Consider the following 17,278-nt stretch of genomic DNA (forward strand, 5'->3'; position numbering starts at 1 on the left):
TATATGTTGTGAGAGCCCACACACTCAATTGGAGGAAAGGCTATTGCAGGGGAGCGCCACCGAGAAGCTGATACACGTAGCGCGGGGTTGCCCATTAACTGAAAGCTGTAGTTCCCGCTCTAGGAAGCCCTGCGTAGGCTGCAAGGGATGCTCAACACTCAGATGCCTGGGAAAAGCTCGTTTTAGGGTTGGGAGAACGGCTCCTCACGGACTCAGAGAGAGATAGGAGAGGTGAATAGTATCGAGATTGAAGATCTATGCAATGTGCGGGATTCAGCAACAACGCAGAGTCTTTTCCTGACGAACGGCTGCCAAAAATAACAGAGTTCAGTGTTAAGCGAGGCAATATAGTTCTCTGTTACGAGCACTCACTCGCCATCCCAACAGAGGGCGAGCGCTGCTCCGTGGGCAGGGAAAAACGCTCGCTGGCCGGGGTGCGTAAATTGTTCTTTTTCTGCTACCTCGCACACTTATTACTTTCAATGCAGCACCAAGATGTGGAATGCACTGCCACTAAGGAAGATCTGAGAGGACTCGAGAAGCAACTGGTGTGAAACGCAGCTAAACATGCGGTCAGAAACTGGGTCAAGTGCTCAAAGTATTCACTTTGATTGCTTGCGGACGACAACACAAAAGCTTGCAGGTGCATCCCGAGCTCAAAGTACAAGATCAAAACGCATCGCTTCAACGACGGCGCGTCTGTGGGCTGCGTAAGCGTGGCAGTATTTCCCCACCCAAACCGAAATGGCTTGCGGGGCACGCAAAAATTCCAACGTGGCCCACGACGAAGAGCTACTGCCCCAGTTAAGATTTTAATAGCTGCTTGATCGCAAACGCTGGCCGTCCGACTTCTGCCGCACCACCGCCCTGTGCCTTCATCAAACACCTACTGTCTGCGCAGCACCGGGCAATATCTGCACAAGAGGACACGACCACTAATTCACAGAAAAAAGGTCCCCAGACCACTTGAGTAGGATTAGCCTGCACAGAAGCGGCTGGTACAATGACTAAAGCGCCACACTGGACGTGGCATTACCTTGTTTGGCTGTGCATGCGCGCTCTACTCGAGTTTGAGAAAATGCGTTTGAGCCGTGGAAACCCATGCTCATTGTTCCGTATCCGTGCTTCAACACGCCCCGCCGTTCTCAGTTGATATTGAAACTTGGGTTAACAAAGGAGCCTTTAGCTTTCCGTTGATGTGAGCGTTGATTACTACGTGTAGCTAGCCGTGGGTCACTGGTAAGAAACGCGAAGACTGGTTCATACTGCGTCATTTAAACGCATTTCTCCTTCATGTCTCCTGTAATTATCTCCTTTCTATCTTTGGTGCTGTGTAGCTCTAATTTTGTGCAAAACTCCGGCGGTATTGCCGCAACTGCAACACTCTATTTTGTTCTCGGGCTTCCGTTGAAGAAGGGAGCATCTCCCCATGGCCGTGACGCCCACAACGGAAGCCTTGGAGTCTTATGCAAACAAGCTTTGCCGCACAAGAACAGCAGTTTTGTGAAATATCTCGGGGGGGTATCAGCAACTTGCAAAACGACAGCATCCGCGTTTCTTGGAAGGACGGCGAATCCATCCTGAAGTAGACGAGTAGTCATAGCAGCGGCACTAGAAATTGGAGTACAAGGCCTGAAAAACGGCTGTGTATTGGAAGCAGTGCTATGGGAGTGGAAGAATTTGCGATAGTGGGCAGTAATTAAAAATTTTGGAGGCTGGAACGTGCGAGCGCCGAAGAACTTGCGCAAATATGCGTTCTCCACAGAGTCCCCAGAGAGATCAATTAAAAGATATAAAGGCTGAGTGTAATATTTCATTTTTTGTGCGGGCGGGGTCTTTCAGAACTAGCAGAACAGGGAATTCTCCATGTGTGGTCACATGCGAATCACAGAGTGTGAAAGTCGATAAGATCGCCGATCACTAGTACCCGCTGTTCCTTGTTTCTACCGGATCCATGCCCGTTCCAATGAAAACCTGAAGAAAGGCTCAGTTTTCTTAAATAGGTTTTTTTACTGCTTTCTTTGACCCTTTACGCTGAAACTCGAACACTTCGTGGTTCTGGGCTCCATGGTGGGGCCCGAAAGAGGCCACTGCCTCCAACAAGAAACGTTTCGTCTGTGCGCTGCCTTCTGTTGTAAACAATAATGCAGTTCAAAAGGTCTCGACATGCGTAATCGGCGTTGCACTGTGGGTTTCTGAGGATGGAGTTCGTGATTGGGGATGAAACCGGACTATGCAAGGAACTATCTTGGCTCTCCAACGAGACACGTCGCACTCGCATCATCAAAAAAGCAAAGCAGAGCCGTTCTCTGGGCGTCACAACATTATGCTGGTCAGGGACTCCAAGGTAAGCAGGTACAAGCAGGTAGTTTCCCGGGTGCAACTGGACTGGTGTTGCTTCTTCATTGTTTGAAGAGCAGAACTTAAAAGTGCTTGCTAAGTTAGGATTTTGTATGTACATTGAGTCTCATTTAGCGGCTAATTGTGTAGTGACTCCGATCAGCAGAGACAGTCAGCGTGAAGCAGCGTCAAACTAAGGAAACTTCGCCCCTGCTTCCCTTTGTGCACTGTGTGCGCATGCGCAGCGGCAATGAGGTGTCAGAGATTGCAGTTGGGCGTACGTGTGGCTCCGTTGAAGCGTTTGCCACATCTGATGTTGTATGTGAGGCTGCAGTGCCTGCCACAGCGAGCTTGGGGGAAAGCACTCTGGATGAGCCTTTGCGGTCATTCCAGCTGCCGTCAGCGCCTGTACACATTTCAATGATAAGCCCAGAGGCGGTGCGCGCCCATACACGGTCGCTTTTGTGCAAATCATGGTTAGGAAGTGGTGTAACAGCTGGCGAAGCTTCTCTGCGGACTGCGTTGCTTTCAGCAGCAACAGGTGATGCAGCTAGTGCTGCAGGTGACCCATCCTGCAGCAGTAGTTCAAGACTCTTGCTTGCCGTAGGCGAGGAAGGTCACGCCTGCGTAGTGGAGTGGGAGGGAATTTATAACGTGCGTCTTGTTGAGAAGCCAAATGAGTCAGCGCAACAATGCGCACCAGAACATGAGGTCGTCGATAGGGAGGAAATGGAAGTCGGCGTAAAGTTTCTTCCGATCGGGAAAAAAACCAACGATGGCGCTTCTCCTGTGCAAGAGGCAATAGTGGACACTCCTTCTTGGTGCAGGGCTGCGTATAAGCTTCCAGGTCCAATTGCGGCGGCCAGCACTAATCCTTTGTGTCACAGTCTGTTGGCTTTTGGGGGGAGGGAGAATGATGCGAAAGTTGTGGATTTAGACTATGGAAAGCTTTTGTGGTCGGCAAAAAACGTGAAGGCCAGTTTTCTTGGCCTTCGGTGCCAGGTGGCGATTACTCAAATTGATTGGCTGCTGCCGATTCACCCCATGGTAATAGCTGTGGGAACTGCGAAAGGCGCACTGCGTTTCTATGATTTGCGATGCCAGCGCAGGCCAGTGCTAGAGGTGTGTGAAGCCACACAGGAAAGAAGGCCTGTGACAGCCCTGTGTGTCCGCCCGACAGCTGAGGTACTGCAAACTAAGACACACATGAGGGTCGCTTTAGCAAGAGCTGCAGAGTCTTCAGCGGTTTCTGTTTGCCGCGATGTTGCGATGGAAGGTTTGTCATCAAAAGGTTTTGACAAAGACGGTCAATTTTCTAAATGTAAGGGGCCTCCTGAAGACCAGAAAGGCCCCAGTTGCGATGCCACCACAGCAGCTGATACAGCACAAGAAGTGCTCTCACGTTGTAGTGGCAAGGACACCGCCACCGTATACTACGCAGACTCATATGGGATGATCTACGGCATAAGGGTGCAGGGTGGCTCAGCCTTGCTGCGTCTTGCTGACAAAACGCTTCCTAAGTATAATCCATCGTCGTATCGGTCTCTCAGTGATCAGCCTCACGCATATCACTCTGCCGAAGTAAAGCGGAAGCTCATTTCTGCAATGTTGGATAAACAAAGAGGAAAGCTGACCTCTAGGAAAAATGATCATCCAGTTTCAGCCGCTGCTTGCAGCGACTTGCAACTTGCCGCAGTTTCAGTGGGAGGATACAAAGAAGCTATGGGGGCTATTGTCGGTGAGTGCTGCTTTCCTTTTTTGCTCAGTAGGCACATCAAAAATTTCACGGAGCCTCCAGGATTTCATTTTCGGTAGCATGTTTTTTCTTCCTCACAGGCTTAGGACTGGATCCAGCTGGGGAGTTTCTTGTGGCTGTGGGCTTGGGGCGCTATGCATACGTTTTTGATGCAAAGTCCCGGAAGCTACGCGAAAAGGTGAGGATTCTGACCTGTTTGGCGGCCTCATGTGTGGTTGATGCACATAGAAGTCAAAAGGTGAGTCTCTGCATGGACAGTCTAGTTGCTTTTTGTTGCAGGTTTTTCTGAAGCAAAAGCTTACCTGTCTTTTGTCTGGAGGCGGAGTAGGGGCTGGAGGAGTCAAGCGCTGTACGGCTACGAAAGGCAGTACACACACAAAACAGGAAAGTGGCAGCAGCTCAGATCTCAACAGTTCCGGTGAGGAGCAAGGCAGCGAATGTGATAGCTCCCTTGCTTCTGAAGCGGCAACTGATGATGAGACAGAAAGTAGCCGACGCCCTGTTGAAGCTGCGGGTGAGCCCTGCGTGCTCTCAACAAGCTCAGATGATGAACAGTTGAGGTGCACGGCCTCAGGTTCTCAAGTGCACAGGCGCACACAACGTAGCATGCCGAAAAAGCGAAAGCGCTCTACTCATGAAGGGGGCGCTGCACGTTGATAAGCGGCGTGCTTCGAAAAATCATAAATCTGCCCCAGACAATGCGGCGTGGCAATGCTCGCTTTGAGTGGTTCCGCCTGTAAGCTGCTAACAAGTGGTCTGTAGTCACCATGAAAATTTGCAAAAGATTATTAGCTGCGTTTCAGCAACTAGTCTTCTTGGGGGCCGTTTATTAGCACTTGATTCAGTGAGAGCAAATGAGCGTACGCCTAAATAGGGGTACTTGGAACTATGTGTAGCGTTAGGAACTAAGCGCTGGCCACCATGCAAATTAGCCACTCGTTGAGTGAGTGAACATCACCACAAACAGCTACATGCAGCGGAATGCTCCCAGAAGAATGCGAGCTTGCTTCTATCTGAACGGAGGAAGATGCTGAACGCCCTCATGCAGTGAGCCTCGACTGCTATATGGAGCCGCTGCAAATCAACCACGCCAAATTCGGGCACGGAAGCGTGCATTGGAAGTTAGGTCTGAGCTGTGTTTGGGCTCAGGAATCGCCTTAGTTGTAAGTAAAAAGCGTCTCTGTACGTGCTGCAGGGAGCATTTATCTGCCGTTTAAGGTGCTTGTCAGATTCCATGACTGTTGGCCGCACTGCCTGCTTTGTTGAGTGCGCTATACGGACGAAATTTTGGCAGCGCAGGGTGTCCTCCCGTATTATCAACTGCTGCTCCAGTGGCATTTTTGCGCTGTAAAGAAGGTGCGTAGCCTTTCTGTTGTGGGTTGATACACGCCTTCGGGTTCCCAATAAGGCTCCAGAACGCCAATTGTACAATGTTATACTGCGCAGCTTATCGGCGAGGCGAACAGTACAGTGTAAGTGCACTGCGAGTCCCTCTCCTCATGACAACACTTCATGGGCCGCTTCGAGCACACCTTTCCCCTTCTGCCTACGCTTGGTAGGAGCTGAGTAGCATCTAACGGTCACATAATGGCTGCCCCTCGAGCACGTACAGAGATCCCCTTCTAATTAGGGGCAACTTACATGCCTTCCTGAGACCAGGGTACTCCTGCACGTGCCCACAAATCTCAAGCACGTACAACTTAGCCACACTCGAGTAACTGCTGTCACGCCCATGCTACGCAGTACACCCCCGGCGCTCGTTAGTTCGACTTTCACATAGCGAATCTTGCTACAATTTTGCCAGACTGTCGAAGAATTCGGGGTGAGTGTGCAGCTTGGTGTACCCCAACTTTCATTTCGCAGAAAGCTGTTGACTGCCCACTAGCCGCTCCAGATGTTGTCTCGGCGCCAGACTGCATCCCTCCGCGGCCGGCTTAAGGGTCTTTTCCACGCCGTTTGTTTGCGCATTCCCTTTAATCTCGCACAGATAAAGGTGTTGGGCTTTCCTGGTACTGCACACAGGGGACCTGCACTATGTGGGTGTCGCATAGCAATCTCGCCCACCCATTGAGGAAACCGGCATGTTTCAACGCTGCTTCACTTATATCTTGACTGATAGCGAAAGTGCGCAGTACCCCTTTGCCCGGCTTCATAGTCCCGGCGCATCTCTCTTTGCATGCTAGTGAGCAAAGGAGCATCTGCGGAGGTGGCAGAGGCTTTCAGCACTCGACAATTAGCCACCACGTTCATTTTCTACTCGCAGGACCTGTCACCTTGCTTTTCAACTTTGATTGCTCGAGCATACATCGGTAAGGAAGTGCGGCCTACCCATACAGTATCAAGCAGCTAAGCTGTCTCCCGTTTGTGAAAACTAAGTTGATCGTATGCCAACAGATAAACAATGAACTTGACTGAACGATTTTTTCTCCCTAATGAGACGCAGTTCTTGTAGCAATACAGGGTCGCTTCGACAGGCGTTCCAGCAGGTAACACGTCAAGAAGCACTACTCGGTGTTTCCTTAATTCACCGAATATAGTCTTAGGTGTATTCTAGGCTTCACCGGACTGTAGACACCCTTCAAACAACTTATGCGCACGCGAAATAGAGTGCCACAGCAACTTTTGTTGGCAACTCAGATTAACTTTTATAGGGCAGTCTTGCTATGGAACACGAGTACAGATACTGAGGTCCCTCTTGCTCCTCATAGTTATGTGTTTCTGCGGATTATCACTTTGGATTGAGTCACTGGGAAGTAAATCGCTTGCACCAGATCACGATGATGACCCAACTCTGCACATGCTTGCTATACTGACTCCCTGATTGGCGCTTTCGCCTGTGTCCTCGCATAAGACGTGTGAGTTACATTGTCCACCTAGTCAAGCAGCAGCCTGTAGCAGCCTGTTTCACACATTTTTGGGATACATGTCCCTACAGGATATCACACGGTTGCTTTGAAGAGGTCTCTGGTCTTGGTACCTCTGACGGGGTACCTTATTCCCCAGTCTCACTATGCGCAGTCGCGGCAGATCTAAGCATGTGATATTCTCGTAGGTTCTCAGCTTAGCAGACGTAAAGCATCGGTCACCCTTTTGTCGTTTAAGCGAATCTAGCGGAAGATGAGACCACGGGAAATTCATCTCGCAAGGCTGTCTCAAGGGCACTCAGTATAGCATCAGATCACTACCCGTGACGCAGCACAATCAAAGGGCAATAGCTCTTTGTTGGCATAGGTGAAAACACAGAGCCTGAGAAGCTGCCGAGCTCTACACCGTAACCGTCGTACATAAGCTGGACAAACAAAACCACAGGAAGCCCCAGTGTTTGTTTTTGCTTCACTTGTGGCTAGCGGACTCTGCGCGAATGGCTGCAGTCATGCCTATCCTAAGCAGCGAGCCTCAGCCATCATTAGTCTGCACTTTATACAGTAGTTCTCGCCACAAGTACAGCACGCTCTCAAGTATACCTAATTGTTTGAGATATCGTTTCGTGCTGCCCCTTAATCGGCCTCTGGCGATATGTTTGCGGTTCACCAGATTCACTAGACGTGGTTCGTGCGCCACCCTTTGATGTTGGTGGTTGAGTCGAGCAAGTGAAACCAACAGTTTGGCTGCGGCCCGCTGAAAGTTACCGTATTTCCATTCCCAATCAAATGTGGAATAGTCATGAATCCATGATGTACGTCTCCACCAGAAGTAGATCTCACCGTCAACGGTTCCAATAGAGCACATTTACTTTGTCGTTCCGCTGTCTGGATATTAGTGACGTCAAACTTCCTCTGCTTCCAGCCTTTCCAAGCAGTCGTGGAACCTTAGTCTGTAGCCCTGCATATGGCGTCCTCAGTCTTCAGTCGTGCTACGGGATTCTTGTAAAGTATTACAAGAGGAATTATTTCTTCTGCATAATCAGGCACATTAGCCGTATCACGATTCTTCATCACGATTCTGAGTTCCGTGTGTTCGGGGCGTCCGGTGCAGCCCTATACCGAAAAGCTTCCAGTTGCGCAGGTTCATGTGTACCTTCGACACAACTCCGCCGTCTTACTTTGTCACTGGTCCCCCATAAGTGCCAACTGAACTCTCAGGAATAAATCCCCGTACGGCCAGTAGCTGTACTTCACGGAGTCCGCTCGGTGCCTACCTCTGCTTCTGCCTATCTTGAATGCACCCTAAACGCCTGCAAGAATACGCCTATTACCTAGATCGAACAAATCACTTGGGAGGCCAGAAGTGCTGCACATCCCTTGAGCAGAGCTGAACTTTGTTCCTAGCAACGACGGCGCAGTGTATCTAAGCCCCTACAGGGCCGCTGACAGCCACAAGGAGCACCCTAACAGATGAAGGCGCAAGTTCCGAGCACTGTCGGTGCTCTTGCTTGCCTTCGTACTATGCCATTTTTGCATCTTGCTCCTTCCTCTTCTATTTCACCTTCCGAAACCGCTCAGGGCCACCTTGTGTGCGCCGCAGCAGCTTGACGTTAATTCGTAGTGTTACTGTCAACAATGCAAAGGACTAGAATAATTGCGTATCGCTCCGCAGCAATACAACCTGTCGCAGAAGAACGCTAATCATGGTTACATATCCTCGCAACTAGTGGGAACCTTAGAAGGGCGAAAGAGAACACAAATTGCTTGCCCTTCGTCGTAGTTAAAGGCCTCATGGAAAAATGCAATTGGGATCCGACATCAAATTATTATCTAAATGATCCTTGGTAGAAGATAGCATTTGTTACTTATTCCTACCAAGGAATAAGTGGGTAACTATGAGCTTTTGGCGTCAGCAGCGTTTACAATACTTCACGATATAACGTCGCGTGCCTTAAGGCTTCCGTGGGTAGCTAACGTGAGTAACACCCGCGATCCCTCGCAACTGCGACAGGTAACGCGTGGCAGAAAATACAGAAGCGGCTGATCACACTCTGGGATCTTGCTTTCATCTGCAGAAAACCCGCGTTCGCTGACCTTGGAATCTTAACACGCCCACACGGTCGTTCGACTGCAAAAAAGAGAACCGCAAAGATGGAGGCGCACTTGGCCTCACTCTCCATAAAACTATACGCTGTACCCAGCATTCTGGTGCTGGGGTGAGTCTCGTTGAAGATAGTCACGGCTGCCCTCCTTGGTGGACGCACTATGTCACGACGAGTCGAGTTTCGAAGTTGTGCTGTAGCTGTGCCTGATATTCTTTTGGCGAGATAAGGACCGGAGGCACTGCTCAACAGCACACAACTTTTGCTGGATTTCTAGCTGCACTTGCAGCAGCTGTCGACCTGTAGCCGACCCAACAACTCGACTGCAAGCTTCAGCGAATTCCTTGACTGCAATGACCACAACAGAAGGCAAGCAACCTTTCAGCAAGTAAGTTTCCGCACATAAGCACCACAAAAAGGCGTATTCAATTGAACAGTTCGCTTGGAATGTCTTGGAAGAGGCAGCTACTCGTACGACGATAACGCGCCTACCAGTGACAAACTGTATGCCCCGCTGATGGTACATGCTAAGAACATCGAACGCTTGGTAAAAGGGGATACGCGCCTCCTGAATCGTAACAGAAAGTGAGAAATGGAATGAGCTTGTTAATTCTACCCGTCCAAGCAGGAAATGAAACGCAAGCGAATGCACGCGTCAGAAAGATGTGGCCGAAGTGCTGCAGACTTCCCACCTGGAGTGCATTCTGTACGATTGGATTACGAAGGATGTCCATGGGTTGATGCCCTCCGATACGCAAGTATTTCAAACACGTGCGAACGCTGATTCCGTCCAAATGGAGGTTATCCGGCACGTGCGCTCGGGCTTGAAGGTTTTCAGAGTCTGTTGCGCCTTCTGTCGATGGACGAGCCGTGCTGTCTTCGCTGGCAACTCCCGTTAGCTTCCGTTCAAAATAGGCACCCGCCGCACACATCGGCGCTCTGGGGCTCTGCAATGCAGAAGCCGCCGACTGCGTGGCCATGCTACTGCTGGCAGCAGCGTGGCGCCAAGGGGCTAGAGTTTCGCCTTCTCTAAGATGTGTAGTAATGATGTAATCTTGTCCTGAGTCTGCGCATGCAGAGCCGCTTGTTGCATGATCCGAATTCGCATAGGTGAAGGTACTGCCTTGAGACGATAACGTTGATACTGATACTGCAGGCCTCATGCAGACGAGAAACGATGTCTTCTCGAAGGCTGACAACAAAAGTTTCTCGTTCTGAATATCTTTCTCCAAGTCATCCTTGTAGTTCGCCTCTTTTAGAAGCCGATTAGACATGTCCACATAGGCGTCGAGAATGATGCCTAGCATTACAACGGCAAAAATAAAAGTAAGATGGCGAATGAGTACTACCCTGTTATCCTCTGCGCTGCTTCTAAAACACTGCACTACTTTCAAGGAGTAATGCTCGTCAGGCTTGTCCATTTGAAACCCGGCTTGTATGCATGCGCTCAGCTGCTCACCTGTGACAATGTTCAGTAGGGTGAGCGTCGTGAAGCATATATACGCCACGAAGAAAATACGGCTAAAAGGATGTTTTTCAGCAGTTGCTGTAGCCACATTGTTCCAGCCTGCATATCATTTCAAAGCGCACCACACTTCTGCCGTTAAACAAGCCAAGCTGGCGAGCAGCAACTACCTTGGCTAGCATTCTCGTCACTGCCGCTCCCAGCAAGACTGTCACCGCAAAGGTCCCCAGCCGTGTAGACTCGCCTTCAAGAGTCAGCACCGTGAAAAGAGTGAACATGGACAGCACCAAGTTTCCCCATAGCAGGCGCATCTCTGCGTCATCTTCATCCTGAGATTATGAATGCAAGCACACTGTAGAAGCACTAACTGTATAGAGCTTCTTCAGCTACCCTTCGCGCCCTTCGTAGACACACAGGCGCCTTGCAATCTCCCCTTCCCTAGCTTTGCCTATACGCGCTTAATGACTCTTCTGTAGTTTGCTATCAACCGAATCAAAAGCTTCCCCAGGCGTCTGGAGGATGAAATTCGAGAAAGCCACGCACATAATAGGCCCAGGTACAGAAGATCGCACACGTGTAGATGACGACCAATACGAACAACGCTGTCCATAAGAGGGACCGGAGGCTGTGAAGGATGCCTGAAACGAGCATCCAAAACACCACACAAGCAAATAGCATTGAGCAGATAAATGCACAGTAAGGCATATGCATGAGGGTAAGCGAATGCAGCAATTGCATTCATGTCGCGAAACTTACTTCTCGTAAGGAAAAACAGCTCTTTGCAGGAGAAGGCGAGGCGGTATATGCGCGCGAGCTGCACTGTGTCCAGAGCCTGAAATTAACAGCCATCAAGAAGCAACAGAGCCAATCTCCTGTCTCCACTAGTCTCAAAGGGGCCTCCTACCTTCGTAACAAATAGTGTCGCTCTCGAGGTGTAGAATAGCCTGCAGGCTATCTTATTCAGAGGCGTGCATATCTTCTGAGCTACGCATAGCATGGCAAGATTTGCAGGACAAATTCCCGAGCAGTGGTAGCATAGGTCTGCAGTACTCACTACGAGGGCGATTTGAACGTCTCCGACTATGAACTCATTAGCTATACCAATTTTCCATTCCAAAGAATCTGGATCGAAGATGCGCATCCCTAAGCCGCAAACGTTTGTTAGGATGCAGACGCGAAGAAAAATGGCAGACAGTCCCACCAGCTGTAGGAACGTGTCAAACAGACACTGCCGGTCTTGCGAAAACCGTTTGAGCCCCATTGCGCGGGCACGTAGAGCCGTTTCGCATGAGAAGAAACACCAAAACAACACGTCCGCGCAAAACAAGCATATAAATGCAGTCTGCAGGCACAAAAACAAAATCCGACACGAGAGAAGAACATGAGGCAGTAACGGCATAATCTATGTGCAACATAGAGATCTACAACGGAAGGGAACTGTTCACACGCTGGAACTCACCTTTCTGGCTGGGGGGAAATATGTGCTAATTCCATATTTCAACGCAGCAAGCACCACAACAAATGTCACTAGCAGTCGAAAAGACGATAAGGCGATGCGTGATTCCTGAGAGCTCCAACAGGGGCAAAAGATATCGCCACGCCTCACTGCATCTAAACTTATGCTAATTAGCGCCTAAACTGCACCAGGTCCTATGCCGCGTGCTCCTCATTTAGCAAGCACAGCAAAATCTGTAAACCCCTGCACCTCAAGCACTACGCCATGAGCAGTCCGCTACGCTCACAGAGCCTCTGAGCGACCGGCAAAGAGTCTCATCAACGCCAAGCAACCAACAAAGGGAAGCTCATCTTACGGGTGAGTTGATCCTGAAAAGCCGCCTAAACTCCCTCTCAACCCCCTCGTCCCTCGCCGATTCCACAAGCCAAAACGACGTGGGCTGACTCCACTGCAGGCTTCCTGCCACAAACTCCCCCTGCTTCTGCTGCTGTTGCCTTAGCAAGTGATATGGCCCGCCTCCACGTGGTCCACCAACAGGCATCATGAATGGGCAATCATCGCAACTGGGCATTTTCCGCTGACCTCCGGGGATATCCGGATAGCAACCAGCCCCTCCTGGCCCTTCACAAGACTCTGTACATGGCGCCATGCGCAGTTGGCCCCATGAAGAGGCAGCATTCTGCATTACGAAAAAGCCACTGGGAGCTTTGGCCTTCAAAGATCGGCAAACTGTGCATCGATCGCCAGACTTCGCATCCTCTACTCCCCGTGGTGCGTCACAGGGAGAATCGCTCGGCTGCTGCTGCTGCTGCTGCTGCTTCTGCTGTTTCTGCTGCGGTGACGATCCTGGCGCCGATGCGGGGCTCTTTCGGGCAGCTAATTTACTGGGAGGCAGACTATGGGCACCAACGGTGCAAAACACAGGGGGCCCGTGAGCTTTCCTAGTTGAGGATTGCACGTCCCCATTGCTGCTACTGCTGCTGCTGCTGGAGTCTTTGCCGGCGCAGTCAGCTTGATCGATGACATTTCTGAGAGCTAGATCATGGCCCCGTGGGGCCTGCTCCGCGTGCAGGGCCCCCGCCTCGCGACACGAAAGGGTCCCAGCTCCAGGGCTACTTCTGGCACAGCTACATTGACCAGCCAACGCATATTGTCTACAGAACTCAGTGGCCCCAAGCGACTGTTGTGGCTGCAGCATTCTTGTTTGTGCATGTTCTGTTCTTGCCACCAGAGCCTGCCTAGGACCCTTTGAATTTACCGGACACAGAGCTTCAGCTTTCTGAGGAGTCTCAGATACATGGCGCTCAAAATGGTCCTCATTATCATGTGGGGTGGGCCCCACTTTCTCTTGAGGCATCCTGTGTTGCAGCAGAGTCAGCCGGCGTGGGATCGGTTTGGTGTGATGGATCCCGCTGGGGCTGCTGGGCGCCCCTGCAACTACTCTTCAGACAGCACTCCATGCGATGGCGTAACACGGTCTCATGTTTTCTGCAAAAGGAGCCCGCTGGCCAGAAACCTTCAGCAGTGACAGACCGTCAAAACCATGTAGCGCCAGCGCACTGGGGGGAGCTCCCAGGGCCCAGCGCCTGTCCCGCTCCCCGAAAGCAGAAACTCGCAATAAAAATGTGTAGTGAACTGCGCGCGGACAAAAAGAAATGAACACAACTTTCACGTTTGCAGCGGGCGTCAACGCCTAGCGCGAGCCCCTCCAACTAGATTCTGGTTGTTGCTGGAGTTAAACGGAAAACAGGCTACTTCTCGGGAGCCGTGCTTGTATACGCCAACACAGTGTTTAATAACGGCAGGAGTTACACAATTTTGCTTTGCTTGTCGTAGAGAGGCTTCTCAAGCTGCTTAGGGCTTGTGGACTGCAAGCAGCTTGGTGGGAGCGGCGACTCCGTCGTGGAGTGTCGCTACTGTTAAAAGGTCGCTATGCCTTTTTCTTTCTTTGAAAATGGTACTTTGGTATGTAGTAGCATACTAAAATGCTTGTGAGTTAGCTGCTTAGTGAATCAATTTAGCTGCAGCAGCCGGAAGTTATGTAGCGTAGGCGGCTACTTCACCAGGGGAAGTCTCTAGCGGTCACTTACACTCTCCGTATTCACCACAACACAGGTTATATTCGCAAAATATAGATGGCTCAATTGTTTATCCTGATTTTCGTTTTCCTCGGAGAGCCCTGGGCAGTGGAAAGCAGCCGCTACATTGTATGGAGCTCTCTGGAAAACCCTAGAGCCTTATATGAGTAAGCAAGTTCATCTATGGAGAGCTTTGGAAAAGCAAATGTCAACGTTCGTAGCCGTACGTTTTCATCTCATATTATCAGATGCAATAGGATCACTGCATGGCAGCATTCGCCTGCAGTCCTGCCATGCAGCCAGGAGCGGGCATCTACGCATGCAGAGCGAAGAGAAATAATATGCACATGAAACAGTTGAGGTGACATTTCTCATCACCAGTAAGCCTCCCCGGCGTGTCGTGGCCTAAATGCGTGTTCCATGTCGCAGCGCCATCGTAGAGTATGTAAGCTACACTGAAAAAACATCCAAGCATTAAGTTACATTCATTAAACATCCGTGCATTTCTTGCGCTTCAGTACTGCGACCCAATAGCTTCTTATCACTGCTTGATTTTTTTCAAATGTAAGCTTCTGTGTGCACCTTGAGGCTCTAACTGTGTTTCTGGGTTCAAGTAAAGTTTTTATGTGGCCGAAGACACCAGCAGGTAAAAGCGCGAGTACAGCAGGGGAACAACTACGGCGAATTTCGTCAAGGAAGAAAAAAGGCCAAGGCGGCGATCAGAGGAAGAAGATTAATAGACAATAATGTGAGATTCAAATTTTACAGCGAGGGAATAAGGCAGGAACTCAGGAATTCCTCCGCCTCTTTGAGCTTCAATGCCAGCAGAGTACACTTTCTGGGGCATTGCACGCAGCTAATTGCATGTATGCGAAACCCTATTGACATCAAGACGAAATACAATGTGAACGACGTAGCGGTCATGATACAAGCTTACTGTTAAAGCCGACAGAGCTCTCCATCTGGCTCTAGGCTGGGCCCATGGGGAACTACTCCTTGTGCCAGTGTCTGGAATGCATTGTGTAGCTATAGTGGTGTGTGAAGCGGACTACTGTTGAATTGTGTCAGGAGGTTGTCTCAGTGGTGCACCAGTAGCGCCTTCTGTTTGCATGAAACACTGCATCAATATGGTTTAGGAACCTTGCTTTATATTGCGCTCTTAATACTGTGAAGATACGCCACACTAGTTTTGGCACCTTAATTTACCATTTTCGTATACTTTCAACAGGCCTTTAGGGTGCATGGTTTCAGAAGCCTTTAGAGTGCTTGTTTTCAGAGAAAGATCCACTATTGTAGAGCAGTTACGTACCCGACTGGTGAGAAGGCCTTAAACACTTGCTTGGTTACAGAAGGCAGCAAACTGACTGTGGAGTGACCCTTCACTGCAGTCAGTACCACCGAAGGCATCGCAGGTAACGCTTTAAAAATGGACATAGGCCCCTTTTATTAAAAATTCAAGCTAGACCTTTACTAAAGGTATCATTTTCGGGGACAGTAGAAGGAGAGGTGGAGGCTTTCGATGAAACAGGGGTTCCGCCGCTTCTCACAGCATTAACATCACTCGCGCCCATACTGACAAGCATCCTACACACATCTTGTATACTTTTCTGAGCAGTATTTGTGCTCTGTGGGCTTTTATGGGATGCCTCATAGAAGCCTAGGGTCTTCTACGTCCGCACCACGACAAAGCTGCAATAAAAGAACGCTGCATAACCCACATGCCTACAGGCCTTCGGCTTCTGTTTGCGCTTCGGCCTGTCATTCCACCTATAAAGTGGTGGAGCATGAGCATGTAAAAGGCACTATAGTAGCTAAGTAAGACTATTTCTGCTGCACAGAGGTGAGCTTGTTCGCCGCTCCCTTATACTAAATGCACGAGGGGCACAAAAACTCCAGACGGATACTCCTAAAAAGCCATCGCAGAGCTTAAGTGAAGGCCTACATTTTAGCCAATGTTTGGCTTACAGCGTCGGAAATTTAGTTCATGGAGTAACGCCCGCCCGACCAAACACGCAACTAGAGCGGCGCGCTGGAACCGTCCATGCTTTTTCATTCTGTGCGTGTATACTACTCCAAAAAAAGTGTTTTAAAAGGTGCATATAGTGCATCTAAGTCAGTGGCCGAGAGATATTGCAGGGATCCCCTCTGCGACTAAGGCATTGGCTTGGTGGATAAAGGTCTCTAGCTCTTCTTTTTAGAAGCATGTTTAGCCCAAAGCCAAGGTGACCAAATCCTGTACTCTGAGCAAGCTCGTTTTGGACATGAATGCTGGCACTTTCCACGGCCACAGTGCCGTTTGACCCTGTTGTGCCCTGTCATGCTCTCACAAAAAGCGCCTATAGTAATTGAACCTCAGTCAAACATATGCATGGGTGCGTAGCTAACAGGGAGCAGATCCTATCTAAGCCGTGTGCAAATGGCTAAGTCCGCAAGATAATATCTGCACAAGCCAGGACACCTAGCAGAATGATTGGAACCGGTCTATCTAGTTAAAGTCGCTACTATGTTCATTACGAGCTAGTTAGTTGAGGATTTACATGGAGATTGATGCGAAGTTCAAGGTTGTGCCGCTGCTTTAGAGAAGTGCCAGAAAGCAACGTGCAAGTGGGGCCCCCGCTTGAGAAACACTTAAGGGTGAAGGCAAGAGGCTTCGAAGTCAGAAAAAATACCTTTAAGTTCTAGGGACACTTGAAGGACCCCCATCTGGTTTACCGCTTTGGAGGAACTACTAGCTGCAGCGATTGTTAGTCCCAGATGGCAATTCTTAACCATGTAATCAATGGAAATCATCATTTAAAAAGCAACTAATATGTTATCTGAAGTAATCTACCGCTGCGCAACACCCAAGGCGTAAGAAGAACGCAGCAGTTCTGGTGAAAGCTAGCCTGCGAAGTTGCGCTCAATCTTAAGCAAGCGAGCCCGGACAAATGCCCACGCACACTTTCAACCGACGATTAAGCTCATACTCACAGTCCAAATCCCTGCAGGCACCCTGTTGCTCATTCGGTGATTGCTTTTTAAGGCTTTTCTCTGACCAATCAGTTGTACCGGCTTCTGTATTATCCTCACAACAGTTTGCAGGAGGTACTTCGGTGGAAGCAAATTTGTAAATATTCGACAACAATAGTCAGAAATAAAAGAGTACCATTAAGGACCAGAGAATACACTTGAATACCCAGCAAAGGCGCTTTGATGAAGTGTTGCTCTTTCCTCCATA

The 17,278-nt window shown here is 49.8% G+C and overlaps 2 protein-coding genes across 2 annotated transcripts; one reads left to right on the forward strand and one right to left on the reverse strand.

The window, feature by feature from the left end:
• Nucleotides 1-2,201: 2,201 nt before the first annotated feature.
• Nucleotides 2,202-4,753, forward strand: ENH_00072740 (hypothetical protein, conserved; the record flags this gene model as incomplete). The annotated part of the gene is made up of 4 exons (XM_013582658.1): nt 2,202-2,347; nt 2,586-4,078; nt 4,177-4,274; nt 4,376-4,753. The coding sequence occupies 4 exons, from the start codon at nt 2,202-2,204 to the stop codon at nt 4,751-4,753; spliced, it is 2,115 nt and encodes a 704-aa protein (XP_013438112.1).
• Nucleotides 4,754-9,223: 4,470 nt separating this feature from the next.
• Nucleotides 9,224-13,340, reverse strand: ENH_00072750 (Chromosome I, complete genome, related; the record flags this gene model as incomplete). Its single annotated transcript, XM_013582659.1, has 8 exons — nt 9,224-9,303; nt 9,555-9,630; nt 9,755-10,362; nt 10,522-10,629; nt 11,100-11,165; nt 11,284-11,359; nt 11,582-11,869; nt 12,339-13,340. 8 exons carry the CDS (start codon nt 13,338-13,340, stop codon nt 9,224-9,226), a joined length of 2,304 nt encoding a protein of 767 aa, XP_013438113.1.
• Nucleotides 13,341-17,278: the final 3,938 nt, after the last annotated feature.

This window comes from Eimeria necatrix, genomic scaffold (assembly GCF_000499385.1).
Source record: "Eimeria necatrix Houghton genomic scaffold, Enh_scaff71, whole genome shotgun sequence".
Lineage (NCBI taxonomy): Eukaryota > Apicomplexa > Conoidasida > Eucoccidiorida > Eimeriidae > Eimeria > Eimeria necatrix.